General features: G+C 40.9%; 1 protein-coding gene across 1 annotated transcript; it reads left to right on the top strand.

Moving 5' to 3' along the window:
* The first annotated feature begins 730 nt into the window (after positions 1-730).
* LOC124139063 (caldesmon-like) lies at positions 731-7,570 on the top strand. The gene is made up of 4 exons (XM_046506040.2): positions 731-848; positions 3,096-4,890; positions 6,227-6,510; positions 7,427-7,570. The coding sequence occupies exons 1-4, from the start codon at positions 800-802 to the stop codon at positions 7,429-7,431; spliced, it is 2,133 nt and encodes a 710-aa protein (XP_046361996.2). The 5' UTR covers positions 731-799; the 3' UTR covers positions 7,432-7,570.
* The last annotated feature ends 7,467 nt before the right edge of the window (positions 7,571-15,037 follow it).

The raw sequence follows: 15,037 nt of genomic DNA, 5'->3' as shown, positions 1-15,037 counted from the left end.
GTGGAATTGAACACGGATGATGAGCGAAGGTTGTTACCACGAAGCTACTAGACCGCTCCTGGTGATCCTATCTCAATCTGTTGTGTTCCTTACACACCTGAGGGCGGTGGGGTAGCCTTGTGGTTAATCGTTAACTCGTCACATCGAAGGTCCGGCTCCCAACATGGGTACAATGTGTGAAGCCCATTTATGGTGTACCATAATAGTGCATGATATGCTGGAATATTGCTAAAGCGGCGTAAACCACACTCATTCACCCGCACAACTCCTTGTCAATAGTGATATCGATATGGTGGATCACATTTTGACGATTTTGTAATCATTTGAAATGAAATATATAGTACATTCATTATTAAAATAATGACATGCTAATATCAAGACAAGCTATTTGTGTTCGTTTTTAATTCATTTCAAAAGCAGTATGAACGCCTATAGAAAATGCTATGACCGTACGTATGCTCTGTTATACACATGCTAGGTATATTTGAGCAAGGCATAAAATACCCCCATTGACGTTGTCGAAATATTAAATATCAGTGCACGATACACAAATAAACATGGCCTGCCTGAAGAGGCCCCGGTTACCCTGCCCTTGTGTTCTATAGCGTCAGTGGTCCTCATGGTTGATAAAGTAGGGGACGGATTAAACGTTCCTGTCTTGCTGTGCGTTCCCTGCTGGCGTCCTAAATGGACAAGGCTTCGTCACGAAATTAAATCAGCCAATAGTTTTGCAGGTTGTCAGAACGGGTAGCCCTCGTTATATTTACCCTCGGCAAATGAGATCTCTATTTAAACTGTGATGCAACCACATTTACCAGCAGATCTGCCGAAGGGTCCCACCTCACCAGGTAAGTCTTGCTTTCGGTTGGGTAGAGTGACGTCTGTTTTATGAAAGGTGGTTATATTAATTGCATATTTTAGTTTACCCGTCGGGATGGGAACAAGATAGGAACGGACTTTGACTGCACATGAAACAATGAATTTTCAGTATCGTTTTAATGCCTTTAAGGGGAATACATGACATATATAACTTACCCATTTTTTGCCACTTTTCAAACGTTACAAAATTATATCATTGGAACTATACACAAGGAAAAATAATCACGCACTGAGCAGAAACTTTACATAAAGTTGTCGACATCTGTACACTAAATGTTTAAATAAAGCTTACAAGCTATGATCATGGTGTGTATTCTGCATGTTAAACCTTACCCGAACTAGTCTCCGTTACTAAGCATGACTTAGGCTAAATGTTAAACCTTACCCGAACTAGTCTCCGTTACTGAGCATGACTTAGGCTGAATGTTCAACGTTACCCAAGCTAGTCTCCGTTACTGAGCATGACTTAGACTGAATGTTCAACCTTACCCGAGCGAGTCTCCGTTACTAAGCATGACTTAGGCTGAACGTTCAACGTTACCCGAGCTAGTCTCCGTTACTAAGCATGACTTAGGCTGAATGTTCAACGTTACCCGAGCTAGTCTCCGTTACTGAGCATGACTTAGGCTGAATGTTCAACGTTACCCGAGCTAGTCTCCGTTACTAAGCATGACTTAGGCTGAACGTTCAACGTTACCCGAGCTAGTCTCCGTTACTAAGCATGACTTAGGCTGAACGTTCAACGTTACCCGAGCTAGTCTCCGTTACTAAGCATGACTTAGGCTAAACGTTCAACGTTACCCGAGCTAGTCTCCGTTACTAAGCATGACTTAGGCTGAATGTTCAACGTTGCTCGAGCTAGTCTCCGTTACTGAGCATGACTTAGGCTGAATGTTCAACGTTACCCGAGCTAGTCTCCGTTACTAAGCATGACTTAGGCTGAATGTTCAACGTTGCTCGAGCTAGTCTCCGTTACTGAGCATGACTTAGGCTGAATGTTCAACGTTGCCCGAGCTAGTCTCCGTTACTAAGCATGATATTGGCTGAATGTTCAACGTTGCCCGAGCTAGTCTCCGTTACTGAGCATGACATTGGCTGAATGTTCAACGTTGCCCGAGCTAGTCTCCGTTACTGAGCATGACATTGGCTGAATGTTCAACGTTGCTCGAGCTAGTATCCGTTACTGAGCATGACATTCGCTGAATGTTCAACGTTACCCGAGCTAGTCTCCGTTACTGAGCATGACATTGGCTGAATGTTCAACGTTACCCGAGCTAGTATCCGTTACTGAGCATGACATTGGCTGAATGTTCAACGTTGCTCGAGCTAGTCTCCGTTACTAAGCATGACTTAGGCTGAACGTTCAACGTTACCCGAGCTAGTCTCCGTTACTGAGCATGACATTGGCTGAATGTTCAACGTTACCCGAGCTAGTATCCGTTACTGAGCATGACATTCGCTGAATGTTCAACGTTGCTCGAGCTTGTCTCCGTTACTGAGCATGACATTGGCTGAATGTTTAACGTTGCTCGAGCTAGTCTCCGTTACTAAGCATGACATTGGCTGAATGTTCAACGTTGCTCGAGCTAGTCTCCGTTACTAAGCATGACTTAGGCTGAACGTTCAACGTTACCCGAGCTAGTATCCGTTACTGAGCATGACATTGGCTGAATGTTCAACGTTACCCGAGCTAGTATCCGTTACTGAGCATGACATTGGCTGAATGTTCAACGTTGCTCGAGCTTGTCTCCGTTACTGAGATGAATGCTCATCAGTACTTTGCATGTTACGTTTGCTTACTTTGAATGCTCAACGATATTCAAGCTCCGATTCTGTTATTGCATTTAAACTCTTTATTTTCTTCATCGTCAACGAATGATTATAATTAATCCGAACACTCCAGTCTACCAGAGAGTGCTTGGTGTTCGTTTACTAGTTCCCATTGACTTACTCTCTAATCCTCCATACAACTTTTTCTTGTTTCACTCCTATTTGTAATATTGTGACCACACTGTGTCACAGTTTATGTATAGCAAATGTTGTAATTGAAGTAAAATCATTCTAAGTTGCTGGTATATACTGAACAAAACCACTAGGGATTATGAATATTTTTGTGTGAAGACTGAGCACACAGTTTCATGAAAACATCCCACATACTATTTTTGATTCCAAACTTTTTGTTCAGTATAATAAGTGTCTATTCGTTTCTCTTCCAGATATCAAGATGTTGAAATTTTCGATATTGCTGTGTCTCTTGTCTCTGTCATTTGCTGATCCTTCATCCGGGGAAGATGAAGGCATGTCTCTTGAACAGAAGATGGAGGCATACAAGGCGTTCAAAGCATTCGGCATGTTTGCTGAGAAGGCCAAGGATCTGAAGGAAAAGAAAGAAACGGAGAAGAAGATTGAGGCCTTTAAAACCTTTGCTGCTTTCAAGAAGTTCTCAATGAAGATGGCTGGAATGAAAGGCGAAGGTGAAGGTGAAGGCAAAGGCGAAGGCGAAGGCGAACGCGAAGGCGAACGCGAAGGCGAACGCGAAGGCAGGGGCGAAATGAGCTTTGAAAAGAAGAAGGAAGCTTTTGAAACGTTTGTTAAATTCAAAATGTTCTTTGGGAAAATGAAAGAATCAAAGGAAAAAAAAGAAATGGAGGAGAAGAAAGAGGCTTTCAAGAAGTTCCTAGCCTTTGCTAAGAAGATGCATGGGGAGGATAAGGATGAGGAGGGGCAAATGGGTGAGAACAGAGGAGAGGGAGAGGAAAGGGAGATGTTGGAGAAATTCCACAAGTTCATTGCTCACATGAAGGAAAAGAAGGAGGCTGCGAAGATGGAAAAAGAACACGATGAAGAATTTGACCAAAACACAGAGGGAATGGACTTTGAGCAGAAGGCTAAGGCCTTCAAAATGTTCGTTGCTTTCAAGAGGTTTGCTGAGAAAATGAAGGAAGATAAAGAACATGAGGCATTTGAGGAAAAAAAGAAGGCTTTTGAGATGTTTTGCAGATTCGTCCAGTTCGTCAAGATGGCAAAGAAGGCAAAGGAGATGGGCGGTGAAATGGAAGAGAAGGAAATGGGACATGAAGAAAAGAAGGCTCAGTTTGAGAAGTTTGAGAAGTTTGTGAAGTTCATGAAAGCGATGAAGGCTAAAGGCATGGAAGGCGCCGAGGACATGGAATTCGAAAAGAGGACAGAGGGGATGGACTTTGAGAAGAAGGCCAAGGCTTTCAAAATATTTGTTGCTTTCAAGAAATTTGCTGAGAAAATGAAGGAGGAAAAAGAGCGTGAGGCATTTGAAGAGAAGAAGAAAGCCTTTGAGAAATTTGTAGCTTTCCATAAGTTTGTCAAGACGTCCAAAATGGGAAATAGCGGAGAACAAAAGGAAGATGATGGAGGGATGGACATGGATGAGAAGAAAGCAATGTTCTTCAAATTCGTCAAGTTCGTCAAAGCAATGAAGGCCAAGAAAGCCAACCAGGAACAAGAAGAGCAACATGACAAGGAATTGGAGAAGGATACCAAGGAACTCAGCTTTGAGCAGAAGGCAAAGGCATTCAAAATGTTCGTTTCCTTCAAGGCGTTTGCCAGCAAGATGAAGGCAGCAAAGGAAGAGGAAGAAATGCAACAGAAGAAGAAAGCGTTCATGATGTTCGCCAAGTTCGCCAAATTCGTCAAGACGATGAAGCAGATGAAGAGTCAGATGCAGGGTGAAGATAGGATGGACCAGGACAACAAGGGTATGGACTGGGAAGAAAAAGCCAAGGCCCTCGAGAAGTTCAAGAAATTCAACGAATTCATGAAGTACGCTGAGACGAAAAACTCTGATGACGAGGAGGGGCAACAGATGTATGCCATGTGGCAGAAGAAGATGGCGGTCCTCAAAGGGATGGACAAGCAGAGGAAGATGATGGAATTCGTTCAGGAATTTGAGAAGAAGAAGCACGAAGTCGCTTTCAAGATCTCTCACGAGTTCGTCCAGCTGTGCCAGTGTGCTGAAGTCAGTGACCAGATGTCCATGTAAGTTTAGCAATACGCGCGCGCGTGTACGTATGTGATCGTCAGCTTGCGTTTTTGTGTGTGTATTTGTAATGTGTGATATCTTAAAGATTAACGGGCGGTACGGTAGCCTAGTGGGTAAAGCGTTGGTCAACTCCACCGAAGGTTCGGGTTCGATTGTGTGAAGCCCATTGTTGGTGTCCCCCGCCGTGATATGGCTTGAACAATGCTAAACGTGATGCAATACAAAACTGACTGATGTACAAAGACTCAGGCATTAGATTTCTTCGCTGAAAAAAATAATTCTTTCATAGTGTAAGTTTCAAGGATGTGACTGTCTCTCGTTACTATCACCCGAACGGTATACACATAGATTGTATGACTCACCCCTATCAGGTTCTGAGATAAGCAAATCCTTTTAGAAGATACACTTTAAATTTGGATTTGACCAGAATGTTACAATCTTTATCAAAACGTCACTAGGCTGAACAGTCGCCGAAACACGACAAACGTGAGGTCGAAAACACAACTATGACATCCATGTGATATACATCGTCATCGAATAACTAATTCTTGCTTGTTTCATTTTAAGCCACCATCAAACATGCGTGTATTCTTCCTTTTGCCTTTATGTTCAGTGCCCTGTCTAGGACCGCCTCCGTGGTCTAGTGGTAGAGCGTCCGCCCGGAGAGCGGAAGGTCCGGAGTTCGATCCCGGCCGCGTCATACCAAAATACGTTAAAATATGGTACTTGTTGTTACCCTGTCTGGAGCTCGGCATTAAAGGGCTAAAACAAGGACTTGTCGGCTTGGAGTCAGTATACTGTGTCTGAGTGGGGTATTCATGTTAAACTGGGGCATGGTATCTCAGTGAGCTAGCACTATAAATCGGCATCGGCCCGGTCTAGTACAAGCAGACACACACACAGACACGTGCATGCACGTCGCTATATAAGTGCAATAATCTTGGACGCGACGTTAAACCCCATTTCACCTCACTTCAGTGCCCTGTGTTTTTGTAACATAAACCCTAGACAATTTCTGCTCGAAATTTATCTTTAACCTTTGAAAGATTACCATGTGTTGACTTGTACCATATGTTCCCGTGTTTCTTCAGATAAATAATTGACTTGCCTTTGCGTGTGTTTGTGACGGGTACCAACATTGCGGCAGGATACGCTCACCTTTTCGTGAACACCTGGTTTATTTACTGTTTCATAGTGATTCATAAACACATGCTCATTATATAGTCGGAATCGTACAATCGTCTCTGCTTTATACACAGATTTCTATCTTGTCGCTTTATCATTATTATTATTATTATTGATAATTTTTATAATCTTTGATAATATTACCAGGATGATGGGACAACAACAGAGCAACAACGTGTCTACGAACGGCACAGATTTAATGGCTGGAATGGGCAATGGGACCGACACATATGACACGGTGTTCAACAACATGGACGCAGTCAAATTAGCAGAGAAACTCAAGTCCATGAGTAAGGAACAGAAGGTGAAGGTCTTCATGGCTGGGCTCATCAAGTCTGTTTGTGGAGGAGCTAAGGTCTTTGTGGCACAGGCCAAAAGATTTCAGGAACACTACATGAGCAATGAGACTTCGTCCAGATCTCCCACCACGGGTAAGTAACACGCTATGTTCCGTGTGCCTATGCCTATTTAAAACGACAGTGACATTTTAAAAATGTATAAACTACAGTAAAGTACGGTTATAACGAACGCAAAGGGACTACTAATATAGTAAGCATTATCATTGCAAGCAAGAACACGACGAAAAGAGTATGAAATGCCAACCCTGCAGAGAACCTTCCCTATTGTTCAGATGACGTGATGTTATCAAATTGTGACTTCATTAACAATGGCTAACGTCGTCGTCATACCAAAAGACGTTAAAAGATGGTACTTGTTGTTACCCTATCTGGCGCTCGGCATTAAGGGGATAAAACAAGGACTGGTCGGCTCGGAGTCAGTATACTGTGTCTGAGTGGGGTATTCATGTTAAAACTGCGGCATGGTATCTCAGTGAGCTAGCACTATAAATCGGCATCAGTACGGACTAGTACAAGCAGCCACACAAACACATACTCGTACATGCACGTCGCTATATAAGTGCAATAATCTTGGACGCGACGTTAAACCCAATTTCACCTTACCTCACCTCAACAATGAAGTAATGTCACGTCATATCGCTTCAACTGACCAATCAGCATTGAGCATCGCTAAAATGCACGTGCAAATTTCGGACACATTATATTACACTATATAATATTAATAATATTAAGGCTATGATTAATGAATAATATGTATTCTTGAAAGTGGATTAAAGAAAACCTTAATGGTTTACATCTATCTATCTATAGATATACTACACAAAAACGTTAAAGAACGTCCGACAGATACCATGCCACAACTAAAGCAATAGGAAAGACTAAAGTGTTCTTTAACGTCTTTTGAGTGGTATATTTGGCCACGATCACATTGTGGCACTTCTAATAAGACAAAGTGGTGATTATATTTTATTGTATACTTTTCTTTCAGACTGATGGGTTTACCCAACCTCAACATCTTTTTACAACAAGACCGACGACGGTGACCCAGCTTGTCTGTTACACACACCATGCTGACGACTGTCTCGAAGATATCTTATGATGCTAATTTTTTAATAAAAAGTATACATCATCAGATGGCACTTTGGTTATTAATTTCCACTCAAATGCACACATGTTGGTTTCGTCTCATTAAGGATTAGGGGGCAGAGGTGGCCCAGTCGATTCGCTGTGCAGAGTTGCGTCCCTTGGGCACGCCAGGAACCTATGATTGTGGGTTCGAATCCCGGTTCGCCCCGATGAGCCTTGGGCACGCCAGAAATCTATGAGTTCGAATCCCGGTTCGCCCCGATTATGTTTCTAGGTTTGTCAGCACCATACCCGTGCTCGTGGGTTTCAGCGAAGGGGTAAACGTCTGAGACCTGCATCACTTAGGGCTTTCCTAACACATTAAGCTGACACGCCGTGATATAAAAGGATTATTGTTAAAAGCGGCGTTAAACCCAACTCACTCACTCATTAAGGAATGTCCAGCTACATCAATTCTCGACACTGTCGGGGTACAATCAGACAACCACTCCTTATTTTAAGCGCCTTTTACGACCAGTATGGTTTCTGGAAAACTCTTCAGATAAGACAATTCTCACAATGATAAGAAGCTTGAAAAAACACGTAACGCGGTATGGTAATGACACAACGGAAATGGATAAATGAAGGTGAGGTGAGGTGAAATTGGGTTGAAAGTGGCATCCATGATTATTGCGCTATAAAGCGACGTGCATGCTGTTCTAGTCCGGACTGATGCCTATTTATAGTGCTAGCCCACTGAGATTCCATGCCGCAGTTTAACATGAGCACCCCACTCAGACACAGAAAACTGATTCCGAGCCGACCAGTCCTTGTTTTTAGCCCCTTAATGCCGAGTGCCAGGTCGGGTAACAACAATTACAATTTTTCAACGTCTTTTCGTATGACGCGGCCCGGGATTGAACCCGGGGCCTTCCGCTCTCCAGGCGGACGCTCTACCAATAGACCTTGGAGGCGGTCAATGAATGAATGAGAATAATAAAACTGTATTTATTTATCCCCGTTGGTGTATCTACCTCATACTTGTTACATATACACATGTAACCCATCAAAAGACATTTACATATACATTCATTATTTTTCTAGCTTTTGTAGAAGTTTGGTACAGTTACCCTTTCCTTGAGATAACTTGAAACTCTTTAGTGAGTGAGTGAGTATGGTTTTACGCCGCTTTTAGCAACATTCCAGCAATATCACAGGGGGACACCAGAAATGGGTTTCACACATTGTACCCATGTCGGGAATCGAACCCGGGTCTTTGGCGTGACAAGCGAAAGCTTTAACCACTAGGCTACCCGACCGCCCCTCGAAACTCTTGAACCTCACAATAAAAACCCAGTCCCGGTTCCATTTCTTTCAACTCTTACAAACAAAGAGTCCATTATTGTGGCCTAATCTTTGTAAATTTAGTAACGGGTTTCAAAGGTACCATTGCTTTTCTCCCTAAATTTTAATAACATTACGTGGGGAGTTTCATACTAAAATCACTGTTTATAAATTTAAAAAAATGGATAACAATTTGCAACACAGAAATTACAACCATTTCGTTGTTGTCCTGTCCAGAAGATTCGCGTCATTTCTGTCTTTACTTCGGTAGTGAAGATCTACCGTGTTTGTATTTCACTTAGACGTTTAATGAACTACAGCCCGTCATGAAAAACCTTGACACGCCAGAGCAACCACTGCAGTCCTGGAACTAATTATAAACAGTTACTTAAGTCGTGTAGCTAAACATAAACAGTTACTTAAGTCGTGTAGCTAAACATGAACAGTTACTTAAGTCGTGTAGCTAAACATGAACAGTTACTTAAGTCGTGTAGCTAAACATGAACAGTTACTTAAGTCGTGTAGCTAAACATGAACAGTTACTTAAGTCATGTAACTAAACATAAACAGTTACTTAAGTCGTGTAGCTAAACATAAACAGTTACTTAAGTCGTGTAGATACATAAACAGTTACTTAAGTCGTGTAGCTAAACATGAACAGTTACTTAAGTCATGTAACTGAACATAAACAGTTACTTAAGTCGTGTAGCTAAACATAAACAGTTACTTAAGTCGTGTAGCTAAACATAAACAGTTACTTAAGTCGTGTAGATACATAAACAGTTACTTAAGTCGTGTAGCTAAACATGAACAGTTACTTAAGTCATGTAACTGAACATAAACAGTTACTTAAGTCGTGTAGCTAAACATAAACAGTTACCTAAGTCGTGTATATACATAAACAGTTACTTAAGTCATGTAGCTAAACATGAACAGTTACTTAAGTCGTGTAGCTAAACATAAACAGTTACTTAAGTCGTGGAGCTAAACATGAACAGTTACTTAAGTCGTGTAGCTAAACATGAACAGTTACTTAAGTCGTGTAGGTAAACATGAACAGTTACTTAAGTCGTGTAGCTTAACATAAACAGTTACTTAAGTCGTGTAGCTAAACATAAACAGTTACCTAAGTCGTGTAGCTAAACATAAACAGTTACTTAAGTCGTGTAGATACATAAACAGTTACTTAAGTCATGTAGCTAAACATGAACAGTTACTTAAGTCGTGTAGCTAAACATAAACAGTTACTTAAGTCGTGTTGCTAAACTTAAACAGTTACTTAAGTCGTGGAGCTAAACATGAACAGTTACTTAAGTCATGTAGCTAAACATGAACAGTTACTTAAGTCGCGGAGCTAAACATGAACAGTTACTTAAGTCGTGTAGCTAAACATGAACAGTTACTTAAGTCGTGTAGGTAAACATGAATAGTTACTTAAGTCGTGTAGCTTAACATAAACAGTTACTTAAGTCGTGTAGCTAAACATAAACAGTTACTTAAGTCGTGTAGATACATAAACAGTTACTTAAGTCATGTAGCTAAACATGAACAGTTACTTAAGTCATGTAGCTAAACATAAACAGTTACTTAAGTCGTGTTGCTAAACTTAAACAGTTACTTAAGTCGTGTTGCTAAACATGAACAGTTACTTAAGTCATGTAGCTAAACATGAACAGTTACTTAAGTCGTATAGGTAAACATAAACAGTTACTTAAGTCGTGTAGCTAAACATGAACAGTTACTTAAGTCGTGTAGCTTAACATAAACAGTTACTTAAGTCGTGTAGCTAAACATAAACAGTTACTTAAGTCGTGTAGCTTAACATAAACCGTTACTTAAGTCGTGTAACTAAACATAAACAGTTACCTTAGGTATACTCAACATAAACAGTCAAATAAGTCATGTAACTAATTATATACAGTTACTTTAGTCACGACCAAAGTTTGAACAGTTACTAAAGTCATGGGACTGATTTGTAAACAGTTACGTTAGTCATGGACTAATAATGAACAGTTACTTTAGTCACGAACTAATAATAAACATTTACTAAAGGCATGTAACCGATATTAACAGTTACTTTAGTCACGAACTAATTATTAACAGTTAGTTTATTCGCGAACTAAATATCAACATTTACTGAAGTCATGGAACTAATTATATGATTATTATGTCAGAAAACATTTTATACTACAGTATCCAGAACATATCTCCATTCTGTTATAATAACTACCCTGAGTCTATTCGCCATGACAGCTTCATCTCGAATCGAATGACAACACAAAATTAGTGTCCAATATATTGTTTCTTGGTGATTGAAACAAGCTGCGATGTCACCGTCACTACGCTCGTCTTGTCTTGTCTTGTCGAGTACAGTGGGGCCCCCTGTGTAAGGTACATACACCTCTCGTTCGGTAAATGTAGGTGTTAGGTGGATACACTTCCGAGGTTAAATAAACATTTCGCATGTGCAACAGCTACATTCCACCTGCACGACGGAGGCCTGTAAATAATAGCGATTTTAGCAATATTCAAGAAATATGACAGCGGGGGACACAAGAAATGGGGTTTGAACACACATGGGGATTCGAACCTGGGCCTCGGCGGTCTATAAATAATAGAGTCCGTAACAGACAAACTATTGACTGATATAGTGGACTACGTTCCACGCCGTCGGGCACGAAGGCACACAATCAGAAAAGTCACAGAATCTGACCATTCGATCCATTAAAACGCCTCATTCGATCAGTATAGGGTGCTGAGGACCAATTCTCACCCGGAATCACCTTTTAAGCCATGGGCCTTTTAAAATGGCATTGTGCCCTACTCAGTAACCGAGGTACTAGAACCTGGAATCCCCACGGGGCAATGTATTTATGTTTGTTTGTCTATATTGTCTATAAATCCAGACTGATATCATGAGCATCGATCCGCGCTATTAGGATCGATGACATGCATCAAACAAGTCAGCGAGGCTGACCACCCAATCTCCTAAGTCGCCTCGTGCGACAAGCATAGTCGCTTTTTACGGCAAGCATGGGTTGCGGAAGACCTATTCTACCCCGGATCTTAATGGGTCAAATGTATTTATGATTGTACAGGGAAGAGGGAGGGTAGAATTGAGTTAATTAATTTAGGTCCCACAAAAGTAATATAGTTGTCACTGTAATCACCATCCCCACCCCTCCTCCTACAACAAAAAAGAAAATAGAGAGAAAACATAAAATAGTTAAAAGTTAAAATACATGTAAAAATTGATAAAAGAAATCACAATGATGATTAGGTAAAATAACTCTTCTCCTTGAAATATCTCCCAGCGCAAAGATTACAATATTCAGATTGCTACAAAACACACACTATGCCTGCTCAGGTTCAACCCAAGCGACAAAAAACATAATTGAAAATCCATCTACTAGCCTTAATTAAATGCAGTTGACATAATAGGATCATTGGATTCGACTGTTGTGTAACATGGACTTTGGATGTCATGACAAACAAACAACATAAAAAAACGTTGGCGAACTGCCACCTGGTACCCGACGATGCAGCCATTGTCAAGAGAAAGGACAAGGCCAAATGATACCATTGATTTGGAAGATGATGAATTTACTTCAGGAGCGATTGGATTACAACTAAATCTGAAAAAAACCGCACGTTCTTGAATGTTAAATTTGAAAATAAGGAAAGATCTTCAAACTTAACTAACATTTGATTTTCCTGTGCTAGCATCATGTCATTCAAGTTGTTCAATTATAGGAACGTATTTCAGGACGTGAACTTGGCACCTCATTACACTGCTACCAGCCTGTTAGTCATATAATCACAGGTGACTTCTCTATTGCTGAAATAAAAGCCTTGTCTGTTATTCAAATATGTCCAAAGGCATTATAAACCCACTTTCAGTAGTTGTTGTTGTTGTTGAGTATGGTTTTACGCCGCTTTTAGCAATATCACGGCGGGGGACACCAGAAATGGGCTTCACACATCGTACCCATGTCGGGAATCGAACCCGGGTCTTCGGCGTGACGAGCGAACGCTTTAACCACTAGGCTACCCGACAGCCCCCACTTTCAGTAGTTGGTTCTGCAGCACCGAAAAACCATATTACAATTTATAATATATATTTTAAAACCTTCATGAGATCATAATCTTAATAGATTATATTTTACCAACCTTTGCTGTCAATTATTACTCGAGATATCACAAACAGTATTGTGTTTCAAAATTTAAAATAATTTTACGAATTAATTATTTTCACTTGTTTTACATAGAAAACAAATCACTAAAATTAATTCAATGCCCTTCCCACCCCTACCCCATTCTTTTGTTTTAAATGAATAAATAGAAATAAATAACTTATTTTATATAGCTGTAACGTACTTTTATGACCCGCGTCCTGTGGAAATGGGTGTTTACTGGCGTAATCAGCTGTAACCGCTGTATAGGCGGCTGAGAGTGTCCCACAATGTGACCTCTTCTTCTGTCGAATGATCGCGTCAGGTGTTTGGGCGTCGTGACAGTAGTCAAAGGGATGAAATCTGAAACCTGCACATACACTGAGTCAACGCTGATCTTCTGTGTGTGGTGTTTTTCTGCTGTGAATGTCGACCCTGCAACTGGCTGGAGTCATGCTATTTCCGAGAGTGAGTGAGTGAGTGAGTGAGTGGGTGAGTTAGTGAGTGGGTGGGTGGGTGGGTGGGTGAGTGAGTGAGTGAGTGAGTGACACCGGAAAATGGGCTTCACACAATCGAACCCGGGTCTACGGCGTGACGATGTTATTTCCGAACCCGGGTTTCTCTCGGGTTTTGTTGTTCCGTTAAAGACAGTAGGCCATGTACTAAAGACAAACGAGGCTCTTGGTTTTAATTAAGAAATATATTAGTTAAAGATTGTCCTCATTACACAGACAAAACTTTGAAGTTTACAATGTGACGGACCTTTGATATTCGTATGTGTGGTATGATTGTGTCAATGTTTGTGTGTGTGTGTGTGTGAGAGAGAGAGAGAGAGAGAGAGAGAGAGAGAGAGAGAGAGAGAGAGAGAGAGAGAGAGAAGGGGGGGCGGGGGGGTTAAGGAGAGGCAATATTCCTTTTTGTCACTGGGTTAAGACATACATGTTTTTGTTCCGTTTGAAGGGGAGAGATGCATTGTTGAATGAACAGTTTCAGTTTTATATATAATGTTGTACTGCCTTAAATATAGATAAATTTTCTGTAACAGCGTGATCTGCATTGCCGTATAACAGTAGGTGTACATCAACAGGTATGTTATGAACAATATTTTTAAGGCTGTTAAACATAATTTCACGCTGATGACTAAACAATGTACATTCCATGAGATAATGATATGCATTTTCACATGTATTTGAACATGTACAGTTCGGGTGATCTTTTATACCAATTCTATATAAATAATAACTCAAATGACTGCACATGTATCTCAGTTTTGTGTGTTAGATTTTATATTTTCTTTTTCTATATGCGAAGTACGCAGGTGACGTGGGGTGGTGCTTTTGATTTAAAAAAAATTAAAACAAGAAATCGTAGAATTTGGATTTCATGACGGAATAGAGTTCCACAATCGGATAGTCGATGCCCAAGTACTTTTATTTTCAGCGTTGGCCGATTATGTAGAATCGCACAAATGTACCACTTTATATTATTCCAGGAGAGTATCAAAATGCATCTCGTGCTGTTTTCTTGCACAGTCCGAACGGTCAACCTGGTCAGCGTCTTTGCACGTCTCGTCGACACACTCTTTGATTTAGTTGACGAGTTATTACACTGTTGTACGGATGCGTTGGACAAGTCAGCCTTACCCACTTTCTGTTAAATTATTGCGGTCTAGCGGACAGAGCGTCTGCACGGAGTGTGGGAGGTCGGTGGTTCGATCCCCGGTCGAGTCATACCAAAAGAATCGCGGTATGGCTGTAACATTGCCGATGCGATGTAACATTATAACTCACTTACTCAAACCTAAAGACGTTAAAAGATGGGTCTTGTAGTTTCCCTGCCTGGAGCTCGGCATTGGGAGGATTAAACAAAGACTGGTGAACTGGAAAACAATTGTGACATCTTCAATTGTTTACTAATAATTATTGCATTTCGGGCTTACACTACTTTAGGAGCCACATTATGTTGGGTAACTTTGTTATAAATAGGAGAATGTCATTCATTTCATTCCAACGACCTCG

This window comes from Haliotis rufescens, unplaced genomic scaffold, assembly GCF_023055435.1.
Source record: "Haliotis rufescens isolate VD_foot unplaced genomic scaffold, xgHalRufe1.0.p SCAF_13, whole genome shotgun sequence".
Lineage (NCBI taxonomy): Eukaryota > Metazoa > Mollusca > Gastropoda > Lepetellida > Haliotidae > Haliotis > Haliotis rufescens.
The sequence above is the reverse complement of the archived record's forward strand: the minus strand, read 5'-3'. Positions and strand labels throughout refer to the sequence as shown.

Excerpts from the sequence above, each read along its gene's own strand:
- LOC124139063 (XM_046506040.2), top strand. The coding sequence starts at position 800 with ATGCAACCACATTTACCAGCAGATCTGCCGAAGGGTCCCACCTCACCA. Across the intron at positions 849-3,095 it reads GAAGGGTCCCACCTCACCAG|ATATCAAGATGTTGAAATTT; the intron begins GTAAGTCTTGCT and ends TTTCTCTTCCAG. Across the intron at positions 4,891-6,226 it reads GTCAGTGACCAGATGTCCAT|GATGATGGGACAACAACAGA; the intron begins GTAAGTTTAGCA and ends TAATATTACCAG.